We start from the raw sequence: 15214 nt of genomic DNA, 5'->3' as shown, positions 1-15214 counted from the left end.
AACATCATATTATGAAATGGACGAAATATAAAAAAAATCCTACATATTATTGTAGTTTTTTCTTTCTTATATACATGTTCATAAACAAGAAAGAAAAAGTAGGTCCACAAATGGAACCCACCACGAAATCTTTTACAGAGAACTCTGTTTTTTTTCTCCTTCCTCTGTGACTATGACGACCAATACCATCTCTCAACACCCAAACTCCACTTCACTCCCTCTTGGCCTCTTCTCCCACCTCTCTCGAAGCTTTGCTTTATTGTTTTCTTGATCTTAGAAATCTTTTTGTTTATTCATCTACTAGAGAGAGAATATTCTGCTTTTAACCCTTCATTTCCGGAAGATTTCTTGTTCATGAGCTTATCTTTTCACCTTTTATAAATCCTATACATTTTAGGTTTTGAGCTAGCTCATCATGATGTTTATTTTCTCTTACAAAAAGGTTTTCAGCGTTCGAGTTTTGGTGTTAGTAGGCAAGTTCCTTCTTTGTAAGGGGATCTGAGTTTGTGATTTGGGTTTTTGAGTTGAGAGAGAAATTAGGGTTGTTTTGTCTTGTTTTGTTTACTTGTGTTGAAGAAAAATGGAAGAAGTTAAAGCTGCAAACAAAGCAGCTGTGGAAAGCTGTCATAGAGTGTTGAATCTCTTATCACAACAAATCAATGATTCCAAGTCTTTAATGGTGGAAACAAGAGAATCTGTTTCCAAGTTCAAGAGAGTCTCTTCTCTTTTGACTAGAGGGTTAGGTCAGAGGAAGATTAAGAAACTCAACAGCAACTACTCTTTGTTGCCTCAACACATGTTTTTGGAAAGTCCCATTTGCGGTAATAATGCTATTAATGGTTGTATTCCAGTTCTAGCACCAAAGCCTCTTCAGGTTGTACCAGCTGGCTATGGTGCAATTGACCCAAAACAGAAACCGAGTCATCATCCTTCATTGATGTTGTTTAACCAGAAAATGTGTGTTGACAAGTCGTTTCTTGAGCTAAAGCCACCGTCTTTCCGAGCTGTTGATCCAAAACCTTATTCATAGCCACCAGCAAGGAGTGTACTCTAGAAGCAAAAGTGGTTTAAGTCTGAGGTTTGATGGGTCTTGTGGTAGTAGTTGTTATTCCCCTAGTATCTAAAATGGATCAAGATCGTTAGTTTCATCTCTTAGTATGGATCATAGTGTGACGGATTACGATAGGAACTCGTTTCATTTGTTCGGACTACCTCAAGGATCCGATCATATGTCACAGCATTCCAAGAGAACTAGTTGCTCTGGTAGTTTGAAATGTGGAAGTAGAAGCAAATGTCATTGTTCCAAGAAAAGGTGTTTGTTTGTTTTTGTTTTTTAACTTCTTTGAGAAATATTGTCCCCAAGAGTTTGTTTGATTCGATGTTTTGGAGTTTGTTTACAGGAAACTGAGGGTGAAACGATCGATTAAAGTACCAGCAATCAGTAACAAGAATGCGGATATACCTCCGGATGAATATTCGTGGAGGAAATATGGACAAAAGCCAATAAAGGGTTCTCCTCATCCTAGGTAAGTAACATCACAAGAAAAAAAAAAAAAAAACATTGGACTTTGGTCATATGTTTGATTTAAAATAGCTGCTTGTTTTTTCAATGTTGCAGAGGATACTATAAATGTAGCAGCGTGCGAGGCTGTCCAGCGAGGAAGCATGTTGAGCGATGTGTAGACGAAACTTCGATGCTAATAGTGACTTATGAAGGCGAGCATAACCATTCAAGATTACCCTCTTCACAATCAGCTTATACCTGATTAATTAAACTGGCCTTGTATATTTCTTGCATCACAAATATGGCTTCAGCCTTATTAACATATAGGTTTAGACGTTTAGTTATACATGCATAATGTAGAAGTTTTTTTGGTTTGCATGAGATGTTGAGCAACGGTAACCTGATGTAGCTCTCAGTATCTTGTATGATTTGGTTCCTCTGTTTCTCTTTAATCGAATAGCGCTAGTCACCAGAATTGCAAATTAATCATCTGCCTCTTGAAGGCAAGATTTGATGGCAAAGACTCACTCACAAAATTTACATTCGAGACTTGGAAAAATATTGATATATCTATGAACTCACAAGAACATACAAAAATGTAAAGAAACAGAAGAGAACTGTTAAGTTTGAGTGGCTAAAACAAAAAGGCATAGTTAAACATTCTTTGCCCACCAGAGCGTCTGAAGCTTGTGTCGACAAAAGGAGAAAAGCAAAGATCTGAAAAACAATAAGAGGGTTTCCCTAGTAGGTTGCTCACGTTGAAATGGTTTACAGTTTATGGTTAACAGTTCGGTTTGGGCGAACCGAACAGAGACTGGATCAGACACTAAACTTGTCGATCAGTTTAGCTCTCTTTACCGAATTCAGACCCGAAAACAAAAATCTTGGTTCGGTCCAGCTCTCTTCAAAGATTTTGTAGCTATCAAGCTATATGGTATAAAATGCAGTGAGATCACAATTATACCATTTTCTATTCTACTATAGTACTATTCTATTCAACTTATCATGTAGCAACAAAGGAATTATAACTCCGTACAAATCAACGACCAATTTTTACCAAAAAAAAAGAAAAAAAATCAACGACCAATATAATCGATGCAAACTTTATATTCAAGATTCCTCAACACTTAAAATATACAATTCCATATTTAAACGTTACATAAAATTAAAACCGAAATCAAGTAGAGAGACAGACGTGAAAAACAAAACAAAACAATCAATAATCGTTCTGAGGAGCACAACTGTGAAACAGAACAAATACCAGAATTAACCGGAAATAAAAGTTTGGTATAGTCCGGTCCAGTAAAATTAGGTTATAAAAACATCTTCCTCCATGGATTTTTCTTGAGGGCTTCAACCTTAATCTACAACGCTGTGGCTGTTCTGTGACTTTGAATTCTCTTCACCATTCGTGCTAATCGCATCGCTGCAACTCTTTCTCCGGGACAGATTGAGTTTCGGCGACTTAGGACGCGTCAATGGATACTACATTTAATTATCGTTGAACATAAGTTTGCTTGTCGCACAAGAAAACATGTGAGATCATCTTAAACCCTAACATAGATGAGAGACTTACCTTCTTGAGCTCTGGTCTCGCGGGAGGTCCTTGATAATAGAAATCAGGAACGGGATTAGCCTTAAACTTGAGGTTTTTCCGAAGCTGTTTAATGGCTGCTTCTTGTTCTTCCTGCAAATTTGTGTTTCCCATTTTAGATTTTCAGAAAACATTTTCTTGATTTAGTTACTAAAAAGATTCTTGCCTTTTGCCTTTGTTCAAGCTCGATCCTTTCAGCTTCAAGTGCTTGGTTTTTCTCTTCAAGCTTTTGGTAATACTAAAATCACAAAAAGACTTTAAAAATCAGAACAAAACAGAATATAACTAACTTATTATATATTATCTGTTAGGTTATTAGTAAATGTAGTAGACACAATTGAAACTACCTCTTTGCGTTTCTCAGCGCGCTGTGCACTCCAAAATCGTGGAGCGGTTCCATGAGTTACTTTCGACTTTGCATTCTTGAACGAAGAAGCAACAGAACAATCATCTTCTTCATGATCCAAATGCTTCTTCTCCACATCATTCTGATATATAATCAAGAACAGAAAGAGTGAAAAAACCACTTACAAATCTCAATTTATTACCATCCCTTCTCTTCGATACAATACCTCTGTGATTACATTAGAAGATTTATGATTTTGAGAGAGAGAATTCTCCTCAGTGCATTCCTTAACCTCATAATCTTCTTCCTCTGCAGCTATCTTGGGAGACACGTGAACCCTTTCATTAGATGCATCGGTGCTCACCGACTCAACAACTTTTCTTCTCATTTCAACTACTGCCAATATTCACCAAAATTAAAAACAAGATTCCAAATTAAATTAAGCACATATATATTTTAAATTCCATTTAAATTAACTCCAAACGCTAAAGGTTTGAAATCTGTTGTTTTCCAATATTTAAAGCAAGATTAGGTTGCTGATTAGCTGAATTTCGTCAGAATCAGAAAAGAAATGACCAGCAAAATTCACATAAACCCACAGAAATTGGATAAGAAATGAAATCACATTTTCCTCGAACAAAAAAAACATAAATAGGGGGAGAAAAAAAATGGAAACAAAGAAATGTGATATAATTTTCTTACAGATCTTGTCTGATTGAACAATAATTCTTGATAAGCCTACAGCTTCCGATCTGCCGTTCAGACAAGAACAAAAGATTTTTTTTTATTATTCTTTAGCTCTCTCTGTCTCTCTCAAGAAAATAAAGATTGGTTCTGTTTTTGTGCGGTTACTGTTTTGGAAGTGTGTTTGGTTTGTTAGCTGTTGGATATATATCGGCTCTGTTTTTTTTTTTTGTTGTTTTTGGTATTGTTTTCGTCTATTTCTAGTAATTTTTAATTCTAAATATGAATTCTTGGGAATGAAATATACGAAAAGATGATTGTTCAGCCAAAAATAAAAAGTTGTTGATGAACTGAAACTTAATTTTTTATGAATTGAAACTTAGTCACGTTTCTTTTTTGCTTTCTGAACTGAAAAATGATATTTAAAACAGTCAAAGATAATTGCATCTTTATCTTAATTTATATGTGTCGACAAAGTTGAATTGAAAAATTGTCGAGTAATATAAAACATCCTCGGATAACACGTGAAATCTTCTTTTGCTTTTGTCGTGCTTTTGAGTTCGCGTTGTCAATGTTGACGACGTTAGCTAACGCCGACACAAGGGATAAAACACCCAACGACCCAATTCTTATGATCTCGAATCTATCTTTGGGTCCTCTTGTCTTTAGCTTTTACAAATTTCTACAACTTTTTGGGTAGTTTGTTTCGAAATCTTGCTGACAGACAAAACACAGAGCTAGACTACAAATTTTGAGATATAAAGAGATGAGAACTTTAAATGGTCGACACACACTTTTTTTTTTTTGAATCAATTTCGTTTTGGGAAAAAATTCCAAAAATAAATCCTATCTTGTTTTAGTTTAGTAGTAACTTTGTATCATAAATAAATTTAGATAATCTAAAAAACAGAAAGTATATAAAAAATGAAAAAATATTTGATTCATTTTTAGGGATAAACTTTCCTATTGACCACTTATTAGCTTAACGTAGCCAATAAAAATAGAGTAATATACCATGTAATACTATATTAAAAAATATATCAAAACTAAAATAAAAAAAAATCAAAACAGATTAAAGAAACAAAATCTGTATATTTCTAAATTAAACAAGGTTAAATATCAGTTTGAATTTAGATTTTACAATCAAACGAGGTTATATATTGGTTTGGTTTTATAAATGAGCATTAGAGTTTAAATTTTACAATTAAACAAAATTAATATCAGTATGGATTCATAAAGGAGGATAAGCGTTTAGATTTTACAATTAAACATAAATATATGTCGGTTTGGGTTTATAAAAATTAGGATTTTGATTTTACAATTAAAACAAAATTATATATCGATTTGGGTTTATAAAAAGTGGTTAGAGTTTAGATTTACAACTAAACCGAAATTATATATCGGATTTGACAAAAAAAACTTATAAAAGAGTGGTTAGAGTTTTAAATTTTACAATTATATAAAATTTTATGTCAGTTTGAGTTTGTAAAAGAATAGCTATATGTATATTCATTTTGTAAAATTATAATTCCGATTTAAAAAATAACATTGAAAGCTCCCAGACACTAATATCGAAACTTCTCTCCCATCTATGATTTCTGGTGCTGGTGGAGCTATGGCTCACCGGCGTCGGGATATTTTCTTTGTCCTTTTGTTTTTCCATTACTCTAGTTCTTTTGCTTTTTATCTTTTATCGTTTATTTTGTTTCCCCTTTAGAAACCCTATCAAACTTTACCTAACCCAATGATTTTGGTGAGATCTACAACAATCAACAATAAAAAGAGAAGATGGTGTCTGGTGATCTCCAATCTTCATCTCCAACTTGCATCACCTCTGTCGAAATCAGGTGGAACCAATAAGCTCTAGATCTGAGGTTTTCTTCAGACTCTGGTTCTTCTCCTATGCCTTTCTCGGGTTACACTCCCAAACGCCGACCCTACCTCCATTGGAGATGTTTGCTTCACCACTAAATCCTCCTCCAACCTCGTACAACGGCTGCTGCTTCCCAAGCAACCTTTTACCAGCCAAAAGAAACCTAGTTTTCCAACTGGTGGGCGTATTCTCTTGTGGCCCGTTAAGCTTCCAACAGCCCAGTCCGAAAAAGGTTATCTAAACTATTTTATTCTGAAGTCCAGGTCAATATTTACTTCTCCCTTGTCCATCCTTAGCAATTGTAGGTATCGTTTACTGTCCTTTGTTCGAAGACTGCAAACGGAACAAAACGCCCCTTTGTTGCAATGGTTGTACAAGTTTTATCCGAGAACCTTGCCATTAGATTCACCTAGGATATCTGAACATGAGAGTTTAAGCTTTACGAAAAAAGGTTTTTTGTCCCCATCTCCCTATTATCTGAGAACCTTGCCTTTAGAATTATCTAGGATTACTCCTCATATTATAAAAAGGATGAAGAAGAATGACATTATGACCCCCTCTTCAAAGATAGGTGGTTACCGAAGCTTCTTCAGGCCTTTTTCTCCTTACCTCTCGATTACCAAAACCACATATATGCAAATCTGTTATTCAGGGAAGACCTTCATACACCTAAAAGCTTGGAACCTAGGTCTGGTTTATTTTTTCTGCTGCAAACCGGCTACAAACTTTGTGTGGAACTTTTTAATCTTCGTGGCCGTCGAGGACTTCATGCGAGAGAGAATCCACCTATTATGTTACGGTCCTGCACTTATCCATTCTGAATCTTGGTTATAATAGCTTCACCTAGGATCTTGAGCTTTTCCAATGTATCATCTCCTTCATGCTTTCATGACGAGTACAAGCAACATGTCCTCATCACCACTTCCACACGCTATGATTTGTCTAAGCTCAATCTTAATGCTCGAAAACTCTAGCAATCAACCTCAACCAATGGAGCAACATCACCTTTGCTCAAACCCTTGTCAAAGCACTACCTCGTGTAGTTCTTCTTGCGCCGGCAAGAAGCACGTCTTTGGCCCCTTCACCAACGCCATTTCGTCTTTTAAGATTGGCTAATCAGTCCTCCTTTGACTCGCTCTTGGAAGACTTGTTGATAATCCTAGATCTCACATGTATCAAAAAGCTTCATAGCTTTTGGTTCAAAGCTCTAAAGAAACCATTATCTACTAACTGTTTCTATCACTTTATCTCTTTTATGTTGGCAATGGAGAATGCCCTTTCTTATTGTATTTTTAACTTTGGAATCTCAGATTATATTAAATGTAATTATATTTACAAATATCTATACTAGTATTTTTGCAGCAGTTTTTGCTCAAAAATACTATTTGGAAAGTTTTTACATTTAATGCATTGACTTTAATATTAGTTACAAAAAATTTCAAAGTTAATTATAGGTAAGATTAAAAAAATAAGGAAATCTTTGTACTTCATTCAAACATAAATATATGATTCCCTTTCATTTTTATTTGAATTTATATTTAAATTATTTTGAATCATTCTATAATGTATTTAGTTAATAAAAATTGTGATTTTTCCTGCATATGATGTAATACAAATTTTTAAAAACAGACATATAGTACTCAATAGATGAATAAAAAATACTGGTATAATATCCCTAGGCCTGGGCCTTATATCTGAAACCGATTACCCGATCTGACTCCGATCCGAAAAACTCGGATACAAATATAAACCGAAACAGAGATAATAACCGAACGGTTATTGCTTTCTAAATCCATCGGTTAACGGATCAGTTCGGATAATAACTGAAATCTGATATACACCCGAACACATCCGAACAATTCCGTTATCTCTCTCGATCCTCCCTGTGATACACCACCTACAACTTCCCTTATCTCTCGCGATGCTCCTTCCATTTCCCTTATCTCTCGCGATTCAGTTTGATACACGATCTTCCAATTGGCTTATCTCTCTCGATTCTGTACATATAAATAAAGGTAGAACCCTAAAATTTCAAGCTGGAATCCCTAATAATACCAATCTCGCCGCCCCAGTCTCCTCCATCAAAGGCATCAAGAAATCGATCTCGGGTATGTCTATGATTCATCTTCAACCTTAGTTATCATCTTCTTCTTCCTTAGTTATTCTAGGATTCTTCTTCTTCCTTGAAACGAATTAAATTATAGTGAAATCCAAATTTTTTTTGCTGATTTTGTGTTTAATTTGCTTGATTCTTTACTCCTAATGGTTAGATTAGCTAACTTAGCTATGTATTTGATCTTAACCATAAGTTGTTCTCGTTTATAAGAATTATAGTTTAGTATGCGGATAAGGTGTATAGTTTACAATTATAACTTTAGATAGAAACAAAACTTTAGCTTATTAACTTTGCATTATGTTCTGTTTAGATGGATTCCTCACCATTTCCAGACAACATTGACAACGAGAGAGATTTCCCAAATCTGATACCTGCGAGTGGGAACATAAGGAAAGAAGCTTCGGTTCCGGCAGATGGTCCGACAGATGGTCCGACAGATGGTGGAGTTACTTCACAACCAGCCCAGCCAAAAAGAAAACCGAGTACAAGATCTACTGTCTGGGGACACTTCACGAGATTTGATGATAATAATAAGAGATGTAAGTGCAATTACTGCCACAAGTTTTACGGTTGTTATTCAAAATCAGGAACTTCTCACCTGAAGGCTCATATGGAGAGCTGCAAGCATTTTCAAGCATGGAAGCAGAAGCAATCACGGACTGTGATTAACAATCAGGGACAACTTCAGAGTGGAAAAGTTACAGAAGAAGTGTTCAGGGAGGCTTCGAATGAGATGATTGTGCTGTCAGAGTTGCCACTTGCTTTCATTGAAAGCATCGGTTGGAAACATTTCTGCAACTAAGTCAACCTCTACAAACCACATTCTAGAAGAACAGCTACAAAGGAAATTGTTAGAATGTATGTGGAGATGAAAGCATCTCTGAAAACTTGGATTGTTGCTAGTAAGCCAAGAGTTTCGTTGACAACTGACATTTGGGTTGCTAAAGCAACAGGTGCTAGTTACATGGTCATAAGTGCACACTTCATTGATGTATCTTGGCGATTGAGGAAGCTGATTATTGGGTTTAAGTATATTACAGATCACAAAGGAGCAACAATATCACGAGTTCTGCATGACTGTTTGGCTGAGTGGGGCATAGAGAAGTTTTTAACTGTGACAGTTGACAATGCAACTGCAAATACTTCTGCTTTGAAAAAATTTCAGGAGGCATTCAGCTTAAGGAACCCCTTAATTTTTTCTTAGGGATTTTTGACGGATGTAGCCCTCTGAAATACTTATATATATATATACATGGCCACAAAATTATTTTCCTCAGCCACTTGCAATTTTTTCCTTGACATCGTTCATCATCCTTGTTGTCTTTGCCGTCGTTCTTCCCGTTGCCACTGTTCTTCCCCATTGCCGATGTTCTTCCCCTCCTAGCTTTCACTCCTTCTCTTATACAACACTATGTAATTCAGTTTCACACTTGCTTTGTTTTTATGAGTTTGACTTGTTCTTTTAGTTTTAGATTGTTAGAATGTGTGTAGTTGTAGTAATCTTGTTAGAATTAGGTTTTGGAATCTATAGATATTAGATCTTTGTAAGTGTCCGATAGATATAGATTAAGGTTTGAGAGTTTTGATAATATATGTATAACTTTCATAATAATCTCTATTTTTTTTTTCTTTTGTTGATTAATAATTTATGATTTTTTTTAAAAAATGTAGGTCTTATGGTGAGGACTTCTAAAGTGTCTCACCTTCTCTATCTCCTTCCAACCCTCCACCAATGATGACGATTGAAGACTTGAAACAATCCTTTCCGATTTTTTTTTAAATATATATTATAATCTCTAATGGTCTTATATCCACTAACAACCTAACATCAATCAACAACAACGGATAACCAAATAATATCATTAAATCAATAAAAATCCAACAATGATATAATCCAATAAACCAATAAAGTCAATAACCAAATTCCAACATCATACAATGTTCTATCGAATAAATTCTAGCAACCTAACAATAGCTAAACCACAATTAATCAAGCCTCTAGAACATCCTTCTCCTCATCGTCTTGACTCCACGATCACACTTTGCCTATACCTTCATGAAACGACCCGACCCGACCCATTTTTTTTAATAATAAAATAATAATAATAATAATCTAAACTAGTGGTCCGATACCCACTAGCCACCTAACCACAAACACACAACAACATATAACATAAGACAATACCATTAAACAAATAACCAATCAATTCCAATAACCAATATTAATTCATAACAAATAAACCAGTAATCCAACAACATGAATCATATAACCAGCAACCTAAACCACATTCTAATGTCTAAACTCTAGCAACCTAGCAAAGTCAGACAACCACCAAATGAGTCACTAGAACATCCTCCTCTTCATTGCCTTGATTCCACGATCACACCTTGTCTTTACCTGCGCCACAAACACAAATTGAGATGCATGAGTATTTTATAAACACTTAGTAAGGCAATCCTCCCAACAATCAATAACCAAACAACAACAAATCAGGACTCTGCATCGACCGACACCAACCCACACATCCACTGACACCAACTGGGGTTGCAACTTGCATTGACCGGCACAAGCTTGCATCGACTGACACGCACACTGCATCGACCGACACATGCTCGACATTGCACGAAATCCCTAATTGCATCGACCGTCGCCTCCACATGGCATCGACTGATGCTCCTAGGTCAATTAGTTCCGTCCTCGCTTTGCATCGACTGATGCACATGCCGAGCATCGTTTTTCCCCAAAGCTTCTCGCTGGATCTCCATCCCTAAACCACGAAAACACACAAACCAAGGCCACAAAAGCTTCCCAAAGCCTCTAGAGACTCAACAACGTACTAAAAAGTCAATAAAACACATAAAACAAGCAGATCAGAGAAATCTCCAGCTTAGATAAGCCATGGTCATGCACTTACCTTTGCCAAAGAGGAAATCTGACTCTAAAGTGAAAGATCTACGCTCCTAGCAAGCTCCTACAACGTTCCTAGCTTCAGATCTGCCAAGAACCGCCACCAAACTCCAGGAATCTCACCAAGAACGCTCAAGAACACTTTCTCTCTTCTCTTACTCTCAGAAACAGCTAAACTCGGCCACAAGACGATAAAATCTCCTTTTATAATCGATTCCAGGGTTTTCCTAACCCCAGGTAAAGGAAACGTTTAACTTAAACTCGTCCGCTCAAAACCGACCATGCATCGACCGACACATCCTATCATCAACCGATGCACCTCCCAAACCGGGATTCCGGTTCGCGGATGTTACACTTCACCACAAACACAAATTGAGATGCATTAGTATTATTATAAACACTCAGTGAGGCAATCCTCCCATCTATTGGGCTTCACACACAAGCAATTGAGATTCTAATGTTAAGAAAACACAAACAAACATAACAAATCAGAGAAAACCAATGTCAGCCACCTGCTGACAAGTGTGTGTCGACCGACACTGCCTCTCAGTGTTGATCGACACTCCTCCTCGGCCCAGAAACCCTCGATCCAACACTCGCCAAGTCTCTGTGCCGTCACAGAATCGGAAACCTCGATCCAACACCCACCTGGTATATATTGACACCGACCCCGCAGAATCGAAGCCCAAAGTCGAAACTCCGCTTCTATCCATCTCCAAATCGTCCAAAACTCGACCAAAAGCCTCCGAAATCTATAGGAACCATATATCAACCAAAAAAAGCAAGAAAAACATCACAAACAACATTTAAAAAAAATCAGAAGCCAAAAAATGAGCTCAGGACTCTCTTTTTCGTCCAGAGTCTTTCCTTACCCCTGCGTCGGTGGGTTATCTAGCCGGAAAACAAATCTTTGTGCCGGAATATTGCTTAATCGTATCGAGGATTTTTCGGGATATCGCAAAATTCACAAAATCTTCCCTTTTCTATGGATATTCGACGAATATTACCAAAATCTTCACCTTCCAAATTCAAATTTGTTCGCCCTTTTGGCTTCTCCGCCGCTTTTGCTATTCGCTGATATCCGAGCAAGGGTTTTGGGAACAGATCTGGGTATTTTTCTTTTGCTGATGGAGGTGATTCTGGGTAAGGCTTTGGAGACAATGTCAATTGCGGATGAGAGTCCTATCGTTCTCACGGAGGAGGGCGACTTTGGGTCTGCGGTGGAATGTAGGTTGAGTGTTTTGGGACGTCTGTTGAATCCAGCGTGTCAGAACATGGGGAAGATAATTATGAAGATGCCTAAAGTGCGGGGTGTGTATGAAAGAGTGCGGTGCATAGCTCTATCCAAAGACACCTTTCAGTTTATCTTCCAACTGGAAAGTGATTTGCAGAGAGTTGTGAAGACTGGCTTATGGACCTTTGATGAATGGGGTATGATTTTGGAACGTTGGACTGAAACTCCACCAGCTTCCTTCTTGTCTATCTTTCCGGTGTGGATAAGGATAAGTAACATCCCGCCTAACTTCCTCACTGTGAAAACCATTGATACTATTGCTGGCAGAATAGGGCAAGTCAAGGAAATTGCCTTTGACCCAGAGAGATCCCAGTACAACGCTTTTGTACGTGTGAAGATAATCTCTGATGTATCCAACCCCTTGGTTAAAGTTAAATCTATCCAGCTTCCTAAAGGTATCTTAAGTACTGTTGGTATTGAATATGAAAGAGTTCGGAAGGGTTGCTTTCACTACTATCGTTTAACCCATGAGAAGGAGCATTGTCCGTTCCTCCGGAAGGATTCTTTAGAAAAGGTGAATCGTTCTAATCAGACTACAGCTGCAGGAACGAATGCCCGAAGTTCGACGAGGGATAACAGGTTTCCCACTGACCTAGCGGGTACAATACTCCCTCTTCTTTCCCAATCAATACCACCGGGTTTTCCCCCGAAATCGAATGTGGTGGTTCCAGATGTCCTAGCAGGGATGAGGAAATATCTCTATTTGGGGGATCCGAAACTTACTGGACAGCGAGAGCAGATGTTGCGCATGACTTTGGAGTCCATTGCTAAGGATACACGAGCACAAAATTCTATGTTGCGGCATGAACCTCCTCCTGTTCTTACTGCAAGTTTACACAAAGGGAAAGGCCCTGTTTTTGAGTATGCTCAGAAAGACAGCACTTATACTCCTTCCATCAATAACTCAGTCACCAACTGGAGTCACCAGAATACGCTCTGTGGAGAACAACAAACTGGTCGGCAAGAATGTGTTGCGAATGAGTCTGGTGAGAAACAGTCTTTGATGGCAGGACATGATGGATATGCTCTGGAAGTAGCGGCGGCGAATGGTTTCTGCACAGGTGTTATTGAGCACATTGGAGCAAATATGACACAACAGAGGAACCAAGCTTCGACGAAGGTCGGTTCTTGGAAGAGAAAAGCCAAAAATGGTAATAAAGGGGTCCAAAAAAATCAAGGTTTGGTCTTGGAGGAGACAGATGTGGAGGAACATGGGAATTTAGTTACTAAAAAAAAAGCAGAGGGTGATCGTGAGTTCCTTCCTAAGTATCTGAAGCGAGATGTGTCCCCAAATATTGAGGGGATACCAGTAACGAGTGAGGATCTAGTTGCTAGTGTTGGTCATAGGGATGGTGTGGAGACTTTAAACTCACATGCTCAACAAGGTGGTTTGGTGGTTTTCCAGAAACCACCCAATGTTCAATGAGTGTAACGAGTTAGAACTGCCAAGGAATGGGGAGCACCTCGGCAGTTCGACGTCTAAAGAAAATGCGTCGTGAGCATTTTTCTGATTTTTTGTTCCTCCTGGAGACTAAAAACTCCAGTGATCACGTGTTAGGTGTTAAGGAATGGTTAGGGTATGACCAAGTACATATTGTCGATCCGAATGGACTGAGTGGAAGGTTTAGCTCTGTTCTGGAAAGACATGTATGTGGTGGAGATAGTGCATTTTGACTCAAGAATGATTGATACTAAAATCACCAAAGGGAATCTTACCTTTTTCATTACATTCGTCTATGGAGACCCAGCTCACCATTTAAGACAGGAGGTATGGGAGAGATTAACAAGGATTGGTATTCAACGAGATGAGCCTTGGCTGCTTACTGGTGATTTTAATGATATTATGGATAACTCTGAAAAGTTGGGAGGTCCGAGGAGACCAGAGAGCTCTTTCTACCCATTCCGTACGATGGCAAGGAGTTGCAGAATTAAAGAGATACCATCTTTTGGGAATCGCTTGTCATGGGGTGGTATAAGAGATCAAGTTTGGGTCCAGTGTCGGCCGGATAGAAGCTTTGGTAACAGTGAGTGATTCACTCTGTTCCCTCGAGTGAACACAGAATATTTGGATCTCCTAGGCTCGGACCATAGACCTATAATAACTAGATTGGTTGAGGATGACACTAGATATAAAGGGAGGTTTATCTTTGATAAGCGTTGGATCAATAAGCCGGAGACGGAGAGTATTATCAAAGAACATTTGGAGAGGGGGGGAGAGTGGTTCCAGAAGATGTGTTACTGAGTGTTTTTGTCTACTTGTAGACGTGCCTAATCACGGTGGAAACGTAGGAACCCGACGAATTCTTCACAGCAGATCCAACTAATTCCAAGAGATTTGGAAGCGGAGTCAACAAAGTTGTTCCCTAACTACCAAGAGCTTCGTCAGATCAAGTGGGGGTTAACAGTGGCCTTTCGAGAAGAGGAAGTTTATTGGAGACTCAAAAGTAGAGAATCTTGGCTTCAAGCAGGCGATAAGAATACTGCCTATTTCCATGGCACTGTTAAATACAAACGCTTGAAAAACCGTTTGATATCTCTACTTGATAAGAATGGCAATGAATGCTTTGAGGAGGGTTCTAAAGGTAATGTGCCGGTGGAATATTTCTCTGAGCACTTTCAATCCTCAAACCCGACTGGCTTTGACACTTTGCTAGAGGGAATGGAGATGAGAGTGACAAAAGATATGAATACTCTCTTGATTGCCCCAGTCATGGGACAGGAAATCAAACAAGCAGCTTTTAACATTAAAGGGGACAGTGCCCCTGGTGCAGATGGTTGGACTGGTGCATTCTTTCGACGATAATGGTCTACTGTTGGTCCGGACATTATCACGGAGGTATAGGAGTTCTTTAGCTCTGGTACGTTCCCGCAAGATTAGAATCATACTCAACTATG

General features: G+C 38.0%; 1 protein-coding gene and 1 pseudogene across 1 annotated transcript; one reads left to right on the top strand and one right to left on the bottom strand.

Annotated features, from left to right (window-relative positions):
• On the top strand, nucleotides 216-1901 carry LOC104736826 (annotated as a pseudogene).
• Nucleotides 2597-4398, bottom strand: LOC104736825 (protein WAVE-DAMPENED 2-like). The gene is made up of 6 exons (XM_010456882.2): nucleotides 4147-4398; nucleotides 3671-3840; nucleotides 3446-3586; nucleotides 3265-3336; nucleotides 3081-3191; nucleotides 2597-2989 (listed from the first exon to the last, which is right to left on the bottom strand). The coding sequence occupies exons 2-6, from the start codon at nucleotides 3830-3832 to the stop codon at nucleotides 2864-2866; spliced, it is 612 nt and encodes a 203-aa protein (XP_010455184.1). The 5' UTR covers nucleotides 3833-3840; nucleotides 4147-4398; the 3' UTR covers nucleotides 2597-2863.

The sequence above is a fragment of the Camelina sativa genome, chromosome 13 (assembly GCF_000633955.1).
Source record: "Camelina sativa cultivar DH55 chromosome 13, Cs, whole genome shotgun sequence".
NCBI classification, from domain to species: domain Eukaryota; kingdom Viridiplantae; phylum Streptophyta; class Magnoliopsida; order Brassicales; family Brassicaceae; genus Camelina; species Camelina sativa.
The sequence above is the reverse complement of the archived record's forward strand: the minus strand, read 5'-3'. Positions and strand labels throughout refer to the sequence as shown.